Here is a 20,321-nt window from a genome sequence, read left to right as displayed (position 1 = left end):
GCAAATGCAAGTTTAAAAGAGCTGGGGTAGCAAATTGGACAAATGAGCACAGTAGAACCAGATGCATGGAAAAATGGAATAGTCTGTCAGTGGCCAGAGGGGAGGCTGAAGGGGGATAGTGGTAGAAAGAAGTGGAAAGGACTTGTCAAAGAACATGTATGATGACCCATGGACATAGTCAACAGTGTGGGGAATGACAGTGGGAGTGGGAGGTGGATTGGGTAGAGGAGGGAAAAGAGGGAAAATTGGGACAAGTGTAATAGAACAATAACATGTTTTTCAAAAACCCTAAAATGCTAGAAGACTGCTTTATAAATAGGTACTTTACTATGTACTTTTGAGGCCTGCTTTAGACTTCTTTATGGACTTTGGGTAAGTCTCTGTTTCTCTCTGGCCTTCAGCTCCCTTTCCTCTTACTAATCTATCCTTCCTTGAACAATAGCTCATAATCACTCACAGCAAAAGATATGAGCTCAAACCTGAAAAGACTCATTTTAATAAATTTTTATCATTATCAAGTATTTCAAGAAGTAGTTATTTTTCAGTGTTACTTTAGTCCTAAAATCCTTCAACCAATCCCCACTCTCTACAAAATAAAATTGATGTTCTCAAGGAGCACAGCATGCTCTGCTTTTCACTATCTTACCTCTTTCTCCTTCTCTGTTCTCATCTCCACCTACCGCCTTTGTTGTAATGCATGGCCCTGATTCACTACTTGACTTTGTTGTAGTTACTTGTGTCTGATATCTAAGACCCTTGTCTTCTTCACTTTTTAGCCTATAATTCTCTCCCCTACTCAGATCAAACTATTCATCCAGCTTCAAGAACTTACTCAGGACCCATACCTTCATGAAGATCCTCTTTAGCTCCCCTATGCAACAACAAATTAAAGTAGGTATTTCCTCTGTGCCTACTGTACCTTATGACAGCTTTATTAAGATGTTTATTACACTTGATGACAAGTAGGTTTCATATTAGTTTATTCTAAAGGATGTGATTTCTTTGGGGACAAAATTTTGCCTTTTTTATTGTTGTATGATTGACAACTAGCAACATTTGGGCAAGCATAGACATTTAATATGGAATATATTTCACTATTGCCTCTTATAACCTTCATGTTCACCTATCTTCAATATACAGTATTGCATGTATGACCATTCTTTGTATCTGGCCATCATCCAGGAGGTCTCTTCTTTCTGATGTTGTAATTCCCATGTCATAAAAAGCTATAATCTATACTTCATGGCATTGCTCACTCTCATTAGGCCTGGTCTTTGCCTTCTTTTCTATCTGTAGTCACTCAAGTCCCTTTGGGGGCACTGGTTCATTACTCAACAGCTGCCACCTCCTCCTCCCTAGAACAACCAGCACTTTATGATTAGTTATTTAGCACAAACAGATTCTATTCCCTGTTCCCACCCCAACAATTCCCTTGATCTATTCATATTATACTGCAACCATCTTAAAATAAATCCACTTAGGTAAAGAAAACAAGGTGATTTCTACTCTCATCTAGGTCTTAATGCTGTGGATAGTCTTATTCAATTTTATTTTCACATTAATCAAAAATATTTCCTGTTTCAAATACCCAAAAGCCACATCTATTTCCCTCACTGTCACTTGAAAATGCCATCCTGCACCTAACTGGAAAAGTAGAACCACTTAATTTTAATTTTTATTTGAAAAATAAAAATTGTGTTTCTAAGTATGTATATTTCCTGATCTTTTCCTTCTTTTCTTTATTCTCAGAGAAAGTGGTACACTCTGTATAGGTCTATTTCTTTTGGTTTTAACTCTGATCCTACTGGATCTTGCTTTTCATTTTAATCTATACCCCTTGGTGTGTTTCAGCCATTTCTGAACACTGGCCTCTTTGTTTTAATCTAAAAATCTGTCTCCCAAAATTAACCCTGTGTGATTCTGTTTTTGAAAGCATAGATGCTATTCCATAGATGCCCTTAGTTCTCTACTTCTGAAACCTATCAAGAGTGGAGTTGCTTTTAATTCCCCAGAAATACTTCTAACAGCTTTGAGTATATCTCAATGGTTACAATGTTAATGACCCTATATGTCCAAAAATCTCTTCTCTGTTTCACCTTGTTCCACACCTGTGTAGCATTTTCACTCTTGCCTTCACTTGCTTTTTTTTTAAAGAAACTTTTTAAGGATTTTATTTATTTATTTTTAGAGAGAGAAGGCAGGGAGAAAGAGAGAGAGAGAGAGAGAAACATCAATGTGTGGTTGCTGGGGGTCATGGCCTCCACCCCAGGCATGTGCCCTGACTGGGCATCGAACCTGCGACATTTTGGTTCACAGCGCGTGCTCAATCTACTGAGCTACGCCAGCCAGGGCTTTTTTTTTTTTTTTTTTTACCAGCTTTTTCTTTCCATGGCTCCAATGAACCTCTGCTTCCTTCTCCTCAGAACTCTGTATTATTCCCTATTTCCGGAAATAGGGCAGCTTTGAGTTCTATTTTTAGCTAATTTATCTTTTGATTTGTTACTTTCTTTTCCTGAAGGCGGTTCATTTATTCCTTTGTCAGAAAATAGAAATTCACTTCTACACTTGCACATATGACTTCATTCAGCATCATAGTTAATCCACATCACATCTTAGAAACATTCAAACTTACCATGTGGGAGATTTAACTGAGTATCTCCTTTCTAATTTCAGCTGTGTTCCAAATTGGCTTATAACATGTATAACTTTTCAATCACCCTGGCATATTCTAGTATTCATTTCCCTGACTTCTCAGATTTTCTTATTTTAATGTCAGTTTGCTTCCCATTGCCTAAGATGCTTAGCATCGTTTCTGTAACTGAGGTCATCATAATGTTTATTATAGCAACCTATCTTTCTAGGTTGTCTCAGATAGTGACATAAAGACATATATTCCAGAAAATTTTACAATCCATTTTTTCTTTGAAATCTCTCATATCTTCCTTATTTTTACTGAATTATGTTACAATGCATGTCTGAAATTCAAAAGCAGCCATGATTTGACTTCACCAAAACCCTGTAACAGTAACTTATAAACTCTGTATCCTCTAGGTTTCCTAAAATACAGAATCCAACACACATGGTGTATTGCTGTACAAATACCCAGAATTCCTTCAGCCAAAATAGTCTATTCACATTTAATTTTGTCTCAAAATTGTCCTCATTCTTGTTAAGTTCCAACTAGAATACGAGCTCCTTAAAGACAAGCAGTCCTGCTCACACTCAGAAAATGTGCCCATTCCTCCAATGCAGTCATAACAAAGGTGCATGTTTATGCCCAAATGCTACATTGATATATAAATTTTATAACAACTCATGGGTTTAATACATGGTCATTGCATATAATCAAATAGAAACACATGTACTCAGATATGGCTTTAAATATGACCTCTTTGCAATTAACAAAAATATGGATTTTGCAAGTTACTTAATTTATTAGTGTTTCAGTTTCTTGTGGAAAATATAGAGAGAAAGCTTTCTTGAAGTTTTTGCTACAATCATACAAGATAAATCTATAAAGGGCACAATGCCAGGAATAGGGCTGGTGCTAAGTAAAAAAGTAAAACTATTCTAATTTTTATGATTGATTATAAAAAGTTAACTAATATTTACCAGAAAAATAGGACTCTATGATATTTCACCAAAGATTTATTAGAGATTTACAAAAGATTTTGCCTATATGGGCCACTCAAATTCCTTTTCTGAGATGTTCTACTAAATAGAAAAACCTAATCCTCTTGAGGAAAAGATACTAGTTTTAAGTTAACTATTTATTGTGCCTAAATCAAATGGCCCTGGGAGCTTTGCAATTTGACTCACATGACAAAGTTACCATCATGGGCTTGTTATCTGTCATTTTTCTCCATGGCAGCATAAAACACTAACAGCTGCTCAGGTTAGCATGCAATTGTGGCCTTTGTAGCCCCTGCTCATGTCCAGTGCTCAGATAGCATCCCCCCAAGTGAGATCTTGAGGGTCCACCAAGTGCTAGAGACCTAATTAAGTCTGAACTTGGGGACTGAGCCAGAGGGTCACTGTCCTCCAATGATTGTCTTCAGTTATTAGACAACTGCATTTCCCTGGCAGATTTTCTTTGTCAGATGTGAATCGTTTCCTTCTTAAAATGCTTCCCAGCATTTCTGAGGACAGATATTGGGTAGAAGTCATTTTCTATTAATGCAGACTTCTTGGAATTGAAGCTTACTGTTGATTTTATCTCAAACCACAAAATTAACATGCCATCGAACACAGTATATAAACAGCCACAAAAGCAGACACAGCATCAGTCACTTAGCTCCTCCTTCACCTCTTGTCCTCCACCTTGCAAAAAGGTAAGAATTTCACGTACAAAATTTGATGTGTCTTCTCTGTAGCTTTATTTCAACTAGGTTGAGATATATGAAGAAAGTAATTTTTTAAACAGTCTTTGAAATAAAGGTATTTAAAGTCGTAGTGACATTATTCTCAACAATTAGGTTAAAAACAGTAGAAGTATCTCTGGAGATTTGGTGAAAGTTATAAGGCTGAATAAGCTTTATAAATCCAAAAAAGTAGTAATATTTTCAAATTGTTGTTATATATTCTTTAGTTTAGGGTAGTTAGCAGGCTATATGAAAAAACTTAATTTCTGATTTATATGTCTTCCAACTTGATTAAACATATTAATGTTATCAAACCAAATATATTTAAGGTATTTTAAGGAAATTATTGTGAAAGCTGTATTCAATAGAGGTCATAGAGGTAGCATATTGAATGAAGATATTATGGGAGTTCTTTAGAAACATGCACTACTTGAAATGCTTTCAAATAATATTTTTAGAAGAAGCATTCATTGAATGCTTCTAGTTTACAACTTATAACCTCCCAGACTACTGTTTGATTTAAGAGATTAAAAAATATTAAAATGGACAGGAAAAAGAAATTCAGTTAAAAATAAACTAAGTTTTACTTTGTAAGATAAATTCTAGAAAAGGTAGAAATAACTTGAAAACAAAAACAAAAACATTTTGAAGAAAGAGTACACTAGACTCTGTATTTTAATCATAATGGTTGCCTAAAAATTGGTATATAAAATGCTAACTATAAAATGTAGAAAATGCAATGACATCTTCTAAAATCATAATGACCTCTAATATAATGAGATATTAGAGGTCTTGAGCAAAATAAAATTAGTAAGAATTATATAATACCCATGAGAAAAATCTAGAAAACATATTTGCCTAGTGAAGAGAAATATTTCAGCCTTAAATATTGCAAGGTATATTTTTCACATGAATTAGGATCTTTTTCATGAAATATTTGTAACAGAAATTTAATTTATACATCTAAGATTGTAGATTGTATATCAAAGTATATTGGTAGCACAAACCTATTTTTTACTAGAAATTATAGAGATGGAACAAAATGGAGCTTTCAGTATACTTTGGTCAAAAGTGTGAATGTGTATTTTATATTATGCTACAATAAGAAGTAGGCTGCTATAGAGACTAGGTGAAAGAACTTGATCCTTTGGTAAATCATCAAGATAACAGAGAAAACAGAAGTGTGGTGTATGATGTCTAAAGCTATATGGCACAAAGGAAAAGATGTCATTAGGTGTGCGGGGATGAAGAGTGTGAAATGGCTACACATAGAGAATAAACAAATGGAACAGTCCTACAAAAACATCTGGATAAATGCAGCAAGTGAAATGCTCAAATAAAATCTCAGTCTTATTAGAAATAAAGACATATGATTAAGCCAAATATTCATAAAATTCTTTCATTCAATAAAGAAAAGGTACAATAAACTATGATCTTCTATGTGTACATTTTTAAATTAACCTGTTCCCAATGGATATGAGGATTCATTGGGACTGAAACCTTAATATTTTTTTCACTGCTTTAAATGCAGACCCTACACAGCTTTGGGCAATTAAGAGTGCTGAATAAATATCACTCATTTTGATGAAATGAATCAATCAATAAATAAAGCTTTATCTGTTTTCAATTTTTTTCTGTCTTTGAGAAATACACAATGTACTGTAAATGAGATAAAAGAAGGGTGAGGTGGGGTAGAGCTGAGAGCTGAAAACTCTGAATGGCTTTCATTGAAGTGTGAAGTTGATAAGTAAGGCTAAGATGCCATAGAAGGTTTTGACTTTAGTTATATAATAAAACTTCTACTAGTAATTTTTCTAACATACAGTCACTTCATTTTTCAAAGAGAGATAAGCCTACTTAATTAAGGAGTACATCTCATTGACAACCACAGTACTTTTTTCCCTCTCACAGGCCTTGAGCACCATGAAGGTCCTCATTCTTGCCTGCCTGGCGGCCCTTGCCCTTGCAACAGAGGTAAAAAAATCTCTAGATAATTAACATGAAGTGAAATGTCTTCCCATGTGTAGAGAACAATATCATCAATTTCATGAGTGTACAAATAAAGCAGAATTTCAGCAGAATTTATAAAAATTCTTTAAAGAAAATCACATACATCGTCTCACTATTTCAAAGTGTCCTGTAAGGCAACAAACCTGAGTTAAATTTCACCAGTCCCTAAAATAAAAACAAACCAGCAAATAAGCAACAGACAAAACAAAAGAAGCAAACATTAAAGACAGTAGTATTGCATAAGTACAATGGCATAAATGTCCAACCTAGAAAAATATACCATATCCAGTGATGAAACTCATGTACCTCTTCCCCTGGGGCATTGGGTCAAATCCTACTTGTGTCTGTCCAAAGACATCCAGAGGCTGAAGTATCAGGCAAAACACATAATTATAAACATATGTGTAATCTCAATAAAAAGTGTTTGATGCCTATTAAAATAACTCTCTGTTACCCATCAAATATGTTCTTCCTTCAGGTAAAATAAAAACATGCCATTTAGAGTAAGCAAATATAAAAGGCACAATTACCTTTCAAGGTTCCCAGAAGACATACATTTTTATTTCTTAAATTTGTGAAGGAGGCAGTTCTTCATAATGAAGGTGAAAAATAAGTAGGAAAAATGAGTTAGTTATGGAAAGTAAATAGTGTTTTCTTTTCTTTTTTTCCCCACAAGGAAGAGCTCCGTGTGTCCAGTGTGGTAAGATATTTTTTATTCGGAGAAAAATTTCACCATAAAATAGTAACATTCTCTGGCAATCTAGTTGTTGATTTTGCTTTTGTTTTTCTTTACAGACTGTAGAAAACCTTTCAAACACAGAGGTAAGATAATGTTCACTCTGAGGCTATTCCCAGTTTTGGAAGAGTAAAATGCTGTGGACTCTTTATATTGTGAAACTTAGGGCATTTAATCAATGCACTCATTCTGATATATAAGTTCTGATGTAAATTTCCATTATATATGTTTAAGGGCAAAATAAACGTCAGCAGAATTCAGTATTCAAACGTTTTCTGTGCCGGCTTGCTAACTCAAATTGCATCACTGTGCCCCACCCCCTTCCTTAAGTGGACTGTGCAGTCTTTTTATCTATCTTGAGCTCTCCCCATGGTGACCTCACTCACTGTGGTGACATTTATTGGTCGCCTTCTGTGGATCAGACATTGACTAGGGGCCAAGGTACAAACTGAAAAGAGGGTGCCCATGGGAAAAAATGGCAATATAGGAGGTGGGTGGACATGCAAATAGACATTTTTGTAATTTCAGTAGTCACTTTAGTGAATAAGAGGCAGTGAGACTTGGTTTCAGTCTTAAATGTGCCTGTGAGAGTCAGGTAGGTATTCATGCTTGCACCACTTTTGGGGTCTGTCAACACCTGCTAAAGGGTACATGGGTAAACCTGACCACGAATGCCATCAGATTCTAGGGCAAAGTATTCAGTTCTTACAATACATTTGAAGCTTAAACATTACAAATAAACTAAGAATGATTCACAAAATGTATCAAGGGTTATTATAATTGCTCATTAATGAGTTACATTCTTATAGAATGAGACGGTACATTAGAGATTATTTGTTGTCACAGAAGGGAACGTAGTGTGAGAGGAAAATGGCACCTAGTAAATGCCTCTTTTTGTACTATGTTCACTAATTTTCTTTTCCTTTTTTGTGTTTTTTACAAATTTTTAATTTTTAATTGAATTTATTGTGGTGACATTGGTTTGCAAAACAACTCTCAATTTTTCTTGACTGCGTTTATCTGTCTTTTGTACAACTCTTATGTAGAAGAGGGCAACTTATAAGTTTTACTAAAAATCCTGAGTTTTTAATGATGTTATCAAGCAAGGTGTCCACATTAACCTATTAAGTGCCTTATTTTCTGATTTATATGGACAGATAAAAATCCGTGAAAACGTAACTTAATTTGATTTTCATTTTTCTGTAGGAATCCATTACACACATTAATGAGGTAAACCTATTTATTTATTTAGAGTAAATTTATTGAGGTGATATTGGTTAATAAGATCATATAGGTTTCACGTGTACATTTTTGGGATACATGATCTGTACATGGCATTGTGTGCCCATCACCCAAATTCAAATTATTTTCCACCACCATATACTTGGCCCCCTTTACTTTCTATATCGGGCCAATCCCCTGCCCTTTGGGAGTGGCTGTACTGTTGTGGGTCTGTAAGTTTTACTTTGATATCCCACATTAGGGGGTCAAATTCTTCTATTTCAAAGTACCTATTTTCATAATTTCCTACATTCAGTTTTTACAGATTATACCATTTCTTTTCATGTGGTTTGTTTTCTAGCAGAAACCTGAGAAGTTTGAAAATGACAAAGAGCAGCAAAGACAGGTAATTTGTTCATAACATTTCTAAAATTTTTATAAAATAGGATAGAATATTTTTCTATTCTAAATATTTAAAAGGTGCTCATGGGTAGTCTAAAGAACTGTAATAAAAAAAATGTCAGTGAAAGAAATGAAATTTGTCAGGATATTTTGAAGACATAAATGCATTTTAGGCTCTCTTTGCAGAAAATAGACATACTTAAGAGTAATGATTAATTTTCTAACTTTACTAATGATATATCAGTTTTTCATAAACACGCATGAGTATATATATTTCCAGGATGGGAACTAGATTCCCCTTATTCTAAAATAGATAGGCTAATGAAAGGAATAAGAAAGCAATATGGCACAAATCTTAATTTGATCACTGATTAGCTCTATAACCTTGGCCCCAAGTTTCTCTGGACTTCAATCACTTCATCTGAAACCTGAAAATATTCCTAATCCCCTAGGGCTGATGAGCTGACACAATAAATATTGAATGGTTTACATTAAAATTTTACATGTTTTATAGTAACATTTATGAATACATGCAGTTAAAAGACTTTCCATTATGCAGATGAGAGCAGTGAGATACAGGACAATTGAGTACACAATTGTGTGCAAGCATCACACAGGAGTTTAGTAGCAGAGCTTGTTTAAAATGAAAGATTTTCTTAGACCACATGAAGTTCTTCATTTAAGTAAATTACACGTGTGCTAACATATTTCTCTAACTGTAATATTTTAGTGCCCTCTCCTATCAGTGGAGTGGGTTTGTTTAGAACTTACAAGTATTTTTCTAAATAAAAATAAATGTAACAATTGATGCTTCTTTTTTTGAATTTTATTTTAATCATTGTTCAATTACAGTTTTCTCCTTTTTACTCCCAATCCAGCCCCCCCACCCCACCCCACTTGCCTCCCATTACCACCCTTTCCTTAGTTTATGACCATGTGTCCTTTAAGTTTGTTCCCGTGAACCCTTCCCACTGTCCCCTGAAATTCCCTCTACTCTCTTCTGTGGGCACTGTCAGCCTGACCTCTATTTCAGTGTCTTTGGTTATATTTTGCTTGTTTATTTGTTTTGTTGTTTAGGATCCTGTTAAAGGTGAGATCATATGGTATTTGTCTTTCACTGACTGGCTTGTTTCGCTTAGCATAATGTTTTCCAGCCCCATCCAAGCTGCTGCAAAGGGTAGGAGCTCCTTCTTTCTTTCTGCTGCATAGAATTCCACTGTGTAAATGTACCATAGTTTTTTGATCCATTCATTCACTGATGGGCATCTTGGTTGCTTCCAGCATCTAGCTATTGTATATTGTGCTGCTACGAACATTGGGATGCATAGGTTCTTTTGGATTGGTGTTTTAGTATTCTTAGGATAGAGTCCCAGCAGTGGAATTACTGGGTCAAAAGGCAGATCCATTTTTAGTTTTCTGAGGAAATTCCATACTATTTTCCATAGTGGTTGTACTAGTCTGCAGTCCCACCAACAGTGCACTAGGGATCCCTTTTCTCCACAACCTCTCCAAAACTTGTTGTTTGTTGCTTTGTTTATGATGGCCATTCTGTCTGGTGTGAAGTGGTATCTCATTGTGGTTTTAATTTGCATCTCTCTGATAGCTACCAATATTGAACATCGTTTCATGTGTCTTTGGATTTTCTGTATGTCCTCCTTGGAGAAGTGTCTGTTCAAATCCTTTGCCCACTTTTTAATTGGATTCCTTGCCTTCTTAGAGTGCAGTCTTGTAAGTTCTTTATATATTTTGGAGATTAAACCCTTGTCTGAGGTATCATTGGCAAATATGTTTTCCCATACAGTTGGTTCTCTTTTAATTTTGATACTGTTTTCTTTAGGTGTGCAGAAGCTTTTAATTTTGATGAGATCCCATTTGTTTATTCTTTCCTTTATGTCCCTTGCTCTAGGGAACAAGTCAGTAAAAGAGTTTCTGCATGAAATATCTGAGATTTTCCTACCTATGTTGTTCTCTAGGACTTTAATAGTGTCATATTTTATATTTAAGTCTTTTATCCACCTTGAATTTATTTTTGTATATGGTGTAAGGTGGTGCTCAAGTTTCATTTTTTTGCATGTGGCTGTCCAGTTCTCCCAACACCATTTGTTGAAGAGGCTACTTTTACTCCATTTTATGTTGCTGCCTCCTTCGTCAAATATTAATTGACCATAGAGACTTGGGTTTGTTTCTGGGCTCTCTGTTCTGTTCCATTGGTCTATGTGCCTGTTTTTATGCCAGTACCAGGCTGTTTTGATTACAGTGGCCTTGTAGTATAGTTTAGTGTAGGGTATTGTGATCCCTCCTACTTTACTCTTCTTTCTCAAAATTGCAGCAGCTATTCGGGGTCATTTATAATTCCATATAAATTTTTGAAGTGTTTGTTCTATGTCTGTGAAATATGCCATTGGTACTTTAATGGGAATTGCATTGAATGTGTAAATTGCTTTGAGTAGTATAGACATTTTGATGATATTAATTCTTCCAATCCATGAACACGCTATATGTTTCCATTTGTTTGTGGCTTCCTTGATTTCTTTCCTGAGTGTTATATAGTTTTCTGAATACAGGTCTTTTACCTCTTTGGTTAGGTTTATTCCTAGATATTTTATTTTTCTTTTTGCTATTTCAAATGGGATTTTTTCCTTGATCTCTGCTTCTGCTGTTTCATTGTTGGTGTACAGAAATGCCTTTGATTTCTGGATATTGACTTTGTATCCCGCTGTTTTGCCAAGTTCATTTATTAGGTCAAGCAGTTTTTTGGTAGAGTCTATAGGATTTTCTATGTATACTATCATGTCATCTGCAAACAATGACAGTTTTGTTTCCTCCTTTCCAATTTGGATGACTTTTATTTCTTTTTCTTGTCTGATTGCTGTGGCTAAAACTTCCAGTTCTATATTGAATAGAAGTGGTGAAAGTAGACAGCCTTGTCTTGTTCCTAATCTTAGTGGAAAGGATTTTAATTTTTGCCCATTGAGTATGATGTTGGCTGTAGGTCTCTCATATATGGCCTTTATTATGTTGAGAAATGCTCCCTCTAGTTCCACTTTGCTGAGTGTTTTTATCATGAATGCGTGCTGTACCTTATCAAATGCTTTTTCTGCATCAACAATTGATGCTTCTTAAAGACTTATGGTAACTACCATCTACCAAGGGAAGTATTGCTTGGAAGTTAGCTGATGTAGAGTAAATCCTTCAATTAAACCACAAATTAAGATTTACTTTTCATTAAAACACACAAAAGCAACCTAGAAGTCATTTATCTAATTATTTTTAAAACAAATCTTCCTTATGAAAACCATTTGGTCCATTATCATCACATTATGTTGAAAATTCAATGCCCTCTCAACACCAAACTGTACAGCTAGCCAATAGTTGCTTAGCTATTGAAGGCAACTTGGAAAAGGAGAAACAAATCTGAGTCCTCAAACATTGATTTCAGTTTGATCTGTGTTCACTTATAAAAGAAATAGGTTATTGAGAAATCCCTCAATGAGAATTTAACTCGTTAGTGTTCATGTGACCCCAAATAATGTCTTAGCCAGCATAAATAAAAGATTTTCTTACTTTCCTTTAATCAGTTATGGTGGTTCAAAAGAGAGGAGTTTAATTCATCAAGAATGGGAATGATAGCTGAATGGTGGACTCAAAGATTCTTTCTCCTTCTCTCCAGGATGAACACCAGGAGAAAATCCAGTCCCCTGTCCAGCCACAGGCTCTTGTCTATCCTTTTGCTGAGCCCATCCCCTACACTGTCCTTCCACAAAATGTCCTGCCTCTTGCTCAGCCTGCTATGGTGCTGCCTGTCTTTCAGCCCGAAATGATTCAAGGTTCCAATTCTAAGGCAACCATCTTTCCTAAGCGCCATGTGATGCCATTTCTTAAATCTCCAGCAGTTCCAATTTTTCAACGCCAAATCCCAAACCTCACTGATCTCAAGAGTCCACAGCTTCCTCTGCCTCTGCTCCAGCCCTTGATGCACCAGGTGCCCCAGCCTCTTATTCAGGCTCCCATGCTTCCTACTCAGCCCCTTCTTTCCCCTCCTCAGCCCAAAGCCCTGCCTCTTTCCCAGCAAATGATCACCTACCCTCACAGAGATATGCCCATCCAAGCCCTTCTGCTTTACCCAGAGCCTCTGATTGACCCTACGCAGGGGTTCTACCCTGTGACTCAACCTATTGCTGCAGTTTACAGCTTGCAACAAGTAAGCCCTAACTTACCAACTCTGCTGTCTTATTCATGGTGTTTACATGATATTAAAGGAGTGAGAAATACAGAATAAATGAATAAGTGAATGATGCATGGAGCCAAATGCAAAACATTTAAATCAGGGATTCTCAACAGTAGTTACACAAATATATCACCTAGGAAATTTTTCCCTGCAAAATCCCAATGTCTACTACTACTCACAGAGATTTAGATACAATATTTCTGGTTTTCTATATAGAAGACACTGAGCATTGGAAGGAAATTATGTCAGAGATTCTGACTGAATTGATCTGTTGAGAATATAGATAAAGAAGTGCTAAAGGCAGAATTAAATTCTCTAATTTGGATGTGAAATAAAAAAGTTTTATTATTTTGTACAGTTTTGAAGTTTTCTTTTTTTCATATCTATTCTGTATATGCTTTAATTCACATCTTGTTTTTGTTATATGCCCATGGGAATGCAAATGATTTAGATGCTTATTTCATTACAGCATTTTTATAAATTTTTATTTTTTATTTTTTAATTTATTTTTTTAGTGAGGGCTTAAGAGAGGGAGAAAGAGAGGGACTAAAACATAGACGTGAAAAACATTAATAGGTTGCCTGTAATACACACTGCTGCTAGAGACTGAACCTCCAACTGAGGACTATGCCCTGGCTGGGAATTGAATCAGCAAACTTTTGTTTTGTGGGATGACACTCAACCAGTTGAGCCACAATGTTCATGGCTCACAGAATTTTTAGAAGTATACTTGTCAAAAAGTGAATTTATTTATTTATTTATTTTCTATTTATTTATATTTAAGATTTAAGAGGATTTCAAAGTTGTTTGTCCCTCAGTTTTGTAAGCTTTGGGAACTTGAAGATTAGACTAATTATGTTTACAGTTAATACATTTTTACATTTCTTTGACCTGAATAAGCCCAAGTAGTGAGAAACTCCATTACTAAATAAGTTCAATAAATATGAACTTATTTATTAATTATCAGTGTGTCAGGGACATCTGATTAGTTGACTATTATGTATTCACTTGAAATTATGTATTTGTATTTTAAATAATTTTAATTGTAATAGTGTTATTGACACATTTGTGGTTTGCTCTTAAGTGCCTATGTCCTTGTGCTTGATTATCATCATTTTCAGGGAAAAAAACTAAAAGCAGTTTCTTCTACTTTATGTAAATATGTGTGAGCTTTTAAAAAAATCAACTTATTGTCATTTTTTCCTTAAACTCCATAGCATTTAATTGTTTTTATTGCATTTAAAATTTGCATGTTATCTTTTAATTCATGGGTCAAAATAAAATGAATTACACTATGAGATAAGAAGGGTAGAGAACATAGCTTTGAGATTCTTATGCTATAAAATTTTTAGTGATTATGGTAGAATAGGTATTTCACTAAAACAGTTTCAAGTGAGAGGTTATTTGGTCTTTGGAGACTTTTCCATGCAATATGGGGCACAAGTTGGTACCATAGTAATAAAATGTTTCTAGTTGGTTAGTCATACTAAATTTACAAATGTAAAGAGATGTATGGTTATATAATAAAATGACTAATTCTATATTTGTTCTCTATTTTCTAGAATTGACTGCGACTGGAAATGTGACATGTTTTCAATGTTCATATCACTCCATCAAAAAATTAACAATTTTTATGATTCTACAGGGATAAAATGCAAATGTATTTCTTTATTTACTTTATTGTATTATATAATATTCATCTGAATTTGTATTTGACTCTTAACCCCTATTTTCTGAATTTTAATTCAAAAAGTACTACAGAATGTCACTTTTGAGTTGGAAGTTCCATAACCATATGAAAAGTATGTCTAAAAATAGTTTCTGGAATTGTATTTATTATCACTATTTCCTAGCCAGTCATTTCAATAAATTAATCCTTTATGCATATTTACATTTTCTTGTGCTTATTACAATTTGTGAAACCTAATTGGGCTGTTTAATGTTAACTTGAGATTATCACTGTTGTTAAAAGTAGCTGTGGCAAAACACAGACAACAGTGTAGTGACTGATGGGGAGAGGGGCATGGTTGGAGGTGGAAGAAGATGTAGGGGGGATAAATGGTGAGGGAAAAATATAAATAAACAAATACACAAAATATTCATGGGAGAATTGAAGTAAAGTGGGATGCTTTAAAGTGAATATTAAAAGATATCAAAGAGTGGAGAGAAAAGATTGTCATATGCTGCTTTTGCTCTAGAAAGTCTTGGTTTATACCCACAGTTCCACTTAAGCCATTACACCTTCACAACTACCCAGCATCAGATGTCAGGTTTTATGGTCACCATGGGAAAAAAAAGTTTCAATTGTGAAATCTGATTCACAGTTCTGTATCATAACAGCTAAGATGTGCTTTAAAAGGTATTTGATTTTTGGAGCTTCAATGTGCACACCTATATGACAGTCAACACACAGGGTTTTATTGTGATTCATGCACTGCACAGTGCATGGTAAGTGTTCTGTTTCTCTGTGTTACTGACAACTTCTATCAGAACAGCAAGAGACAGCACCACAGTCAGTGAGCTGGGTCCCAGTGAGCTGGGTCCTAGTGAGCTGGGATCCTTGCCTTTAGCCAGTAATGCTCCCAAACCAAAGGCTAACAGGAAACTCTGATGCATTGAAGTTGATCCACCTGAGTTTACACAATGATTCATCTCTAGCACTTATTCCATCTTTCTTGCATCCTCAATGTTTTCCTCTCATCAGGATCAAGTGCAAACCAAACTTACGCTATCATATCTTCTAGCTTTAATGAAAAAAAAATTGGTCTTAATAGTAGACTCCAATCCCTCTAATTAACTAAAATTTAAAAAAAATATTCCATACCAAGTATTAAAAAAACAAGCAAAAGGAATGGGTGAGCAATGTAAACTGACACAAGCACCTTGAAAATAAGTGTTGTGGTCTGTCAAAGATAAACATCTACATTTCTCATGACTAGGGGTTTCACTCAAGTATGTAGCAAAGAGAAATATATATGCACTATCAGATGTACCCAATGTTATTAGTGGTATTTTTCTGAAGACTATTAAGCTAAATCAAGCACTAATTTGAATCAACAGTATTTTGTATAAATAAATTGTGATATGCAATGGAATAGAATATTATAATTATGGTTGATGTGAATGAGTGACTGCCAGTAAAAACCAACTGGATGATTCCGTATAAATACTATTGAGTGACAATAACCCACCAAACAAAATAGAACAGTGTTTACAACCCAATAAATAGATTGTACTACAATCTATAAAAGTTAATTTATGGTGAAATAAGTTAGACTAGTAGCTATCTGAGAGGAGATGGATGCAGACACTGGCTCACAGTGTCTGAATCATTATGCATGAAATGAGACATTCACATGGACTACCAAGTCCTGTGGAGAAAAAGAGACAGCATGGCTTTTCTCTCAAGGGGAGCAAGAGCCTTGACCTTTGCTCCAATGAGCTTTTATTGTCTTACTGGGCACATTACAAGAAGATCCTCATTAACTATGCACAGCCTTGCTTTAGGTGGCTACCTTATACAGAAAACAAAGGAGAAGATACTGGTAATCACATCACAGAGGAGGGATATTTCCAAATGAAAACGCAAAAGTAGCTGGGTGGTTACACTCATCCTTGGAAGGTTTAGCATGGTTTTTAGGAAGTTGCTTTGCAGTAAATGTCCTCAATTCAGGGTGAGGGAGTTTTAGCAAAAAGCAAGACTCACAGTGGCCTAGGCACATTGCAGGCCTGATTCCTCACGGGAAAATCTATCTGTGGGTGTGGGTCCTGTGCATCTCTGAGTGGGAGCTGGGCCCACGCCACACAGAGCAGCCTCCCACAGGAGATAGATCTTGGTAGGGAACATCAGGGTGCTTTCAGGTACTAGTGGTATTTCTTTCCATTAACCTGGATGATGGATGCTTTGTAAAGTTTCATTTTGATATGTGAGTTTTCCTAAGTACATGCTTGTGGCTTTAAAATTTTAAATGTATATTAAATTTAAAATCATGTGTTTTTTTCCAGTGTCTAGCCTACTTGCTTTTTCTTCCCTATGTGTGGGGCCTCACTACTGCAGCATAACCTCTTTGACCTTGGACTTGAATGCCTTTCAATAATAGGGCACAGGACCTGGATTCCTAAGTAGCTGTGGAGTGGCTGGATAATACTGTCAGGATGGGCTTGGTAGGACAAAATGGTGCCTGGACTACAATCAGTCATGGTGGCTGAACTATAACCCGGAAGAGATGGCTGACGTCAAACCAGGATGCCAGGGGAACCACCAATGATATGTTGCTGCTTTGTTCATAAGGAACCAATCCCCAGCTCCCACAGAAAGCCAACCCAGAATAAAACCCCACCATTTTTCCTGCTGGGTGCGACTTCTCTGACCCCTTCTCTCTGGATCAGAGAACTTCGCCCAGGAGCACAAACCCCCAAAATAAAGCTCTATTCTGCCTAATTTGGTGGACAACTAGCATTTATTCCCCAGTGGGGTCTAAAAAAACCTTACAAATACTATTGCAAGATGCATAGATTTAGACTTACTGGAGTGAACTTTGAAAAATAAGAAGCAGGATATGGGGGAAAACTTGCAGCTTAGTTCCAGTTTCATTCTCTTCTCCGTATATTTTTCAGAGGTACAGTTTTTCTGTGCAGCCTGTGTTAGTGACACAATCATCACCATAAGTTTTTGATTGCTGAAAGGATTCATGAGGTTTGAACAGTTTACATTGACAAAACAGCTTTATTATGGACCATGAACCAGGTACAACAACATCAGGACAGGGATATGCATTAAAAGAGGTGCTGAGAACTCAGGAGCAAACTTATTTGTCCTTGCACTGTTTGGTAGCAAAGGATAAGCTGTGTCTCCAGGTGGTAAACCATGAATGGAGGGCCTACAAAACTCCTCCTCCCAGAAAGTTGAAAACCGCTTGTTGTGAGGGTCTCTTACAATAGTCCTCCAGGCATATTTTATCCACATGAGCAGTCTTAATGATTATTGAAAATTGTCCCCATTTCAGTCCCCTACTCCTGGATTCTACTGAGCCTGGTGCAAACCATATGCAATTATTAGTAATTCTGAAAGACTGATAATATCCTTCCCTAAGCAACTCACAGACACATGCTTGAATAAATAGCATTTATCTTTAGTTATTAAGAAACCTCAGTGTTGGCTGAGGGCTACTAACTGGAAATAAGTGTGTAGTAAATCTGGACAAGCTGAGATTAACAAATGTTATGCTTTGACCTTCTGGAGAAGTCTTGTATGCTAATAAAACATACCTGCTGAAAATCCTTCAACTTGTAGTGAAGTGGAGAGAAGTTGCTTTGCATCTTTCCTTACCTCAATTTACTTAAGGTGCTGACATCTGCATAAGTCATAGTTGCTTCCAAACCAGCTTCATAAACAATTCCCTTAAACAGAAGCTGAAGTTATAGAAATTTATAAATATTTATAAATATACAAAGTAAATGAACTATGATATATTGTGACAAAGTTGATATTAAATTTAATGAAATACTTCAACGTGACAGAGTGTGTTTTCTCTCAACAATTATCTAAAAGAACCAAACTGAAAGTCAGCCTAATGTATCGCAAAAATATTGAATTTTCTGTATAAATGAATATAGTGGGTGGAATTTTATTTCCTCAAAAGGCCTGTTTAAGTCCTAACCCATGGTACCTGTATATGTGATCTTATCTGAAAACAAGTTGTTTGTAGATATAATTGTTTAGAGGAGGTCATACTGGATTACAGTGGGCCCTAAATCCTATGACTGTTCTCTTTACAAGAAAAGAAAAAGTTGGAGGCAGATATACACAGACAAAGGATTGTCCTGTATAAAGACAGACACAGGCATTGGAGTTGTGCATTACAGGATGCAGCCACAAATATGGGAATGCTGCCAACAAGGAGAAACAAGGAAGAGGCCAGGAAAGATATGTAGGGCCTTCAGAGGAAACTGGTCTAATTCACATATTCTTTCCCTGATGTATGGAGCAAAGAGGTCAAATATGCTGAGTAAAAACCAATGGTATGTCTCCTGCTATAATTAAATGCTAATGTCATATATCTGAAGGAATTTCAGTGACTGTCAAAAGATGCAAAGATAGTGAATTATATCATTATCCTTTTCTTCACTTGGATTTTGCAATAGCTTCCTAGAGAATAGCAATAAATTATGGCAAATTTAATGAAGTGGTACTATCTATTACAGTTGGTATTTCAAATATACTGTTAAATGAATTTGTAATACTTGCATTATAGATAGTAACATGATAAATACAGCTTTCTCCAGTCTGTTTTTAAAACTAAAGAAATACAAGAAAATAATAAAAGAAAAGGTTTACTGCTACCTTATAAAATAGTGGCTTCTCCTTTATGGGACAGTTTTAAAAACTTGTCTGTTCTAATCTGGCAATCCATGTTAGTTTGCAGAAAACACGATTGTCTTATTGTCCTGCTGTTCACGTGCATTCATTAACTTGATGTCTTTATTCCTGTAGAATTTGAGACACAATCAGTATCAAGTACCCTTGGAAACTTGGGAAGTGACACAATGACAGAAGCTAAGAGATACATTATATGAAGACACAGGGGCCAACATCTTTATTAAATTTTTGCAGATCCAATGGTCTGAATACATTGACAAACCTCCAGAATGAAAAACAAACTGTTTCATTTTGTGCTTAACACTGAGAGAAAGCAAAACACCTAATGCTAAATGGCTATATATTTAAGGCAAAAAAATTGTTGTATGGGTGTTAGAAATATACATATAAGAATATATATATAATACCCATTATATATATATATTCAGTAAGATATAGAATAACTGATGACCATCTTGATGGTTTAGGGGGTTATTGTACAAGAGGCCTTGTCATTTCGATTTTATGGCCTGGTGGATACAATGGTGCTGAAAGGGTCATGAGATGTTATTTTGAAAAGTGAATCTCAAAAGAGGGTCATATATATGGTGGTGGAAGGAGATTTAACTGGGTTGTAAACACAATGCCATCTATAGATATATAGATAGTGCATCACATAATGGTATACTTGAAACCTACATGTTTTAATTAATTAATTATAAGACTGAATAAACAGGGATGAATAGTTGGTGTGTGCTATTAATTATGCAAAATGAATAAACATTTAATTATGAAAGAGAAATATAAAAATTTAAACAGAGATATAGAGGTAAAATGACTTAGGAATATTTATGTCAATCTTTAAAGCAATAAATAATTTTGCAAAATAAAACCCCTTTATTCTACCAAAGAGATAACATATGTACAAATTCTGAATTTACTTCAAGGTTAAAGTATAATTAATTTTAGCAAAATATATATTATATTTTCAGGCAATAAATATAA

At 35.2% G+C, this 20,321-nt stretch overlaps 1 protein-coding gene and 1 long non-coding RNA gene across 4 annotated transcripts in view; one reads left to right on the top strand and one right to left on the bottom strand.

The window, feature by feature from the left end:
• Positions 1-20,321, bottom strand: part of LOC114493058 — a 57,947-nt gene that overhangs the window by 20,164 nt on the left and 17,462 nt on the right. The gene's annotated exons all lie outside the window — the stretch shown is intronic.
• Positions 6,255-14,845, top strand: LOC114491868 (beta-casein-like). The gene is made up of 7 exons (XM_028506198.2): positions 6,255-6,335; positions 7,167-7,193; positions 8,314-8,337; positions 8,693-8,734; positions 12,401-12,931; positions 13,743-13,780; positions 14,520-14,845. Exons 1-6 carry the CDS (start codon positions 6,285-6,287, stop codon positions 13,746-13,748), a joined length of 681 nt encoding a protein of 226 aa, XP_028361999.2. The 5' UTR covers positions 6,255-6,284; the 3' UTR covers positions 13,749-13,780; positions 14,520-14,845.

The sequence above is a fragment of the Phyllostomus discolor genome, chromosome 1, assembly GCF_004126475.2.
Source record: "Phyllostomus discolor isolate MPI-MPIP mPhyDis1 chromosome 1, mPhyDis1.pri.v3, whole genome shotgun sequence".
NCBI classification, from domain to species: domain Eukaryota; kingdom Metazoa; phylum Chordata; class Mammalia; order Chiroptera; family Phyllostomidae; genus Phyllostomus; species Phyllostomus discolor.
This window is presented reverse-complemented; position numbering and strand designations above follow the sequence as displayed.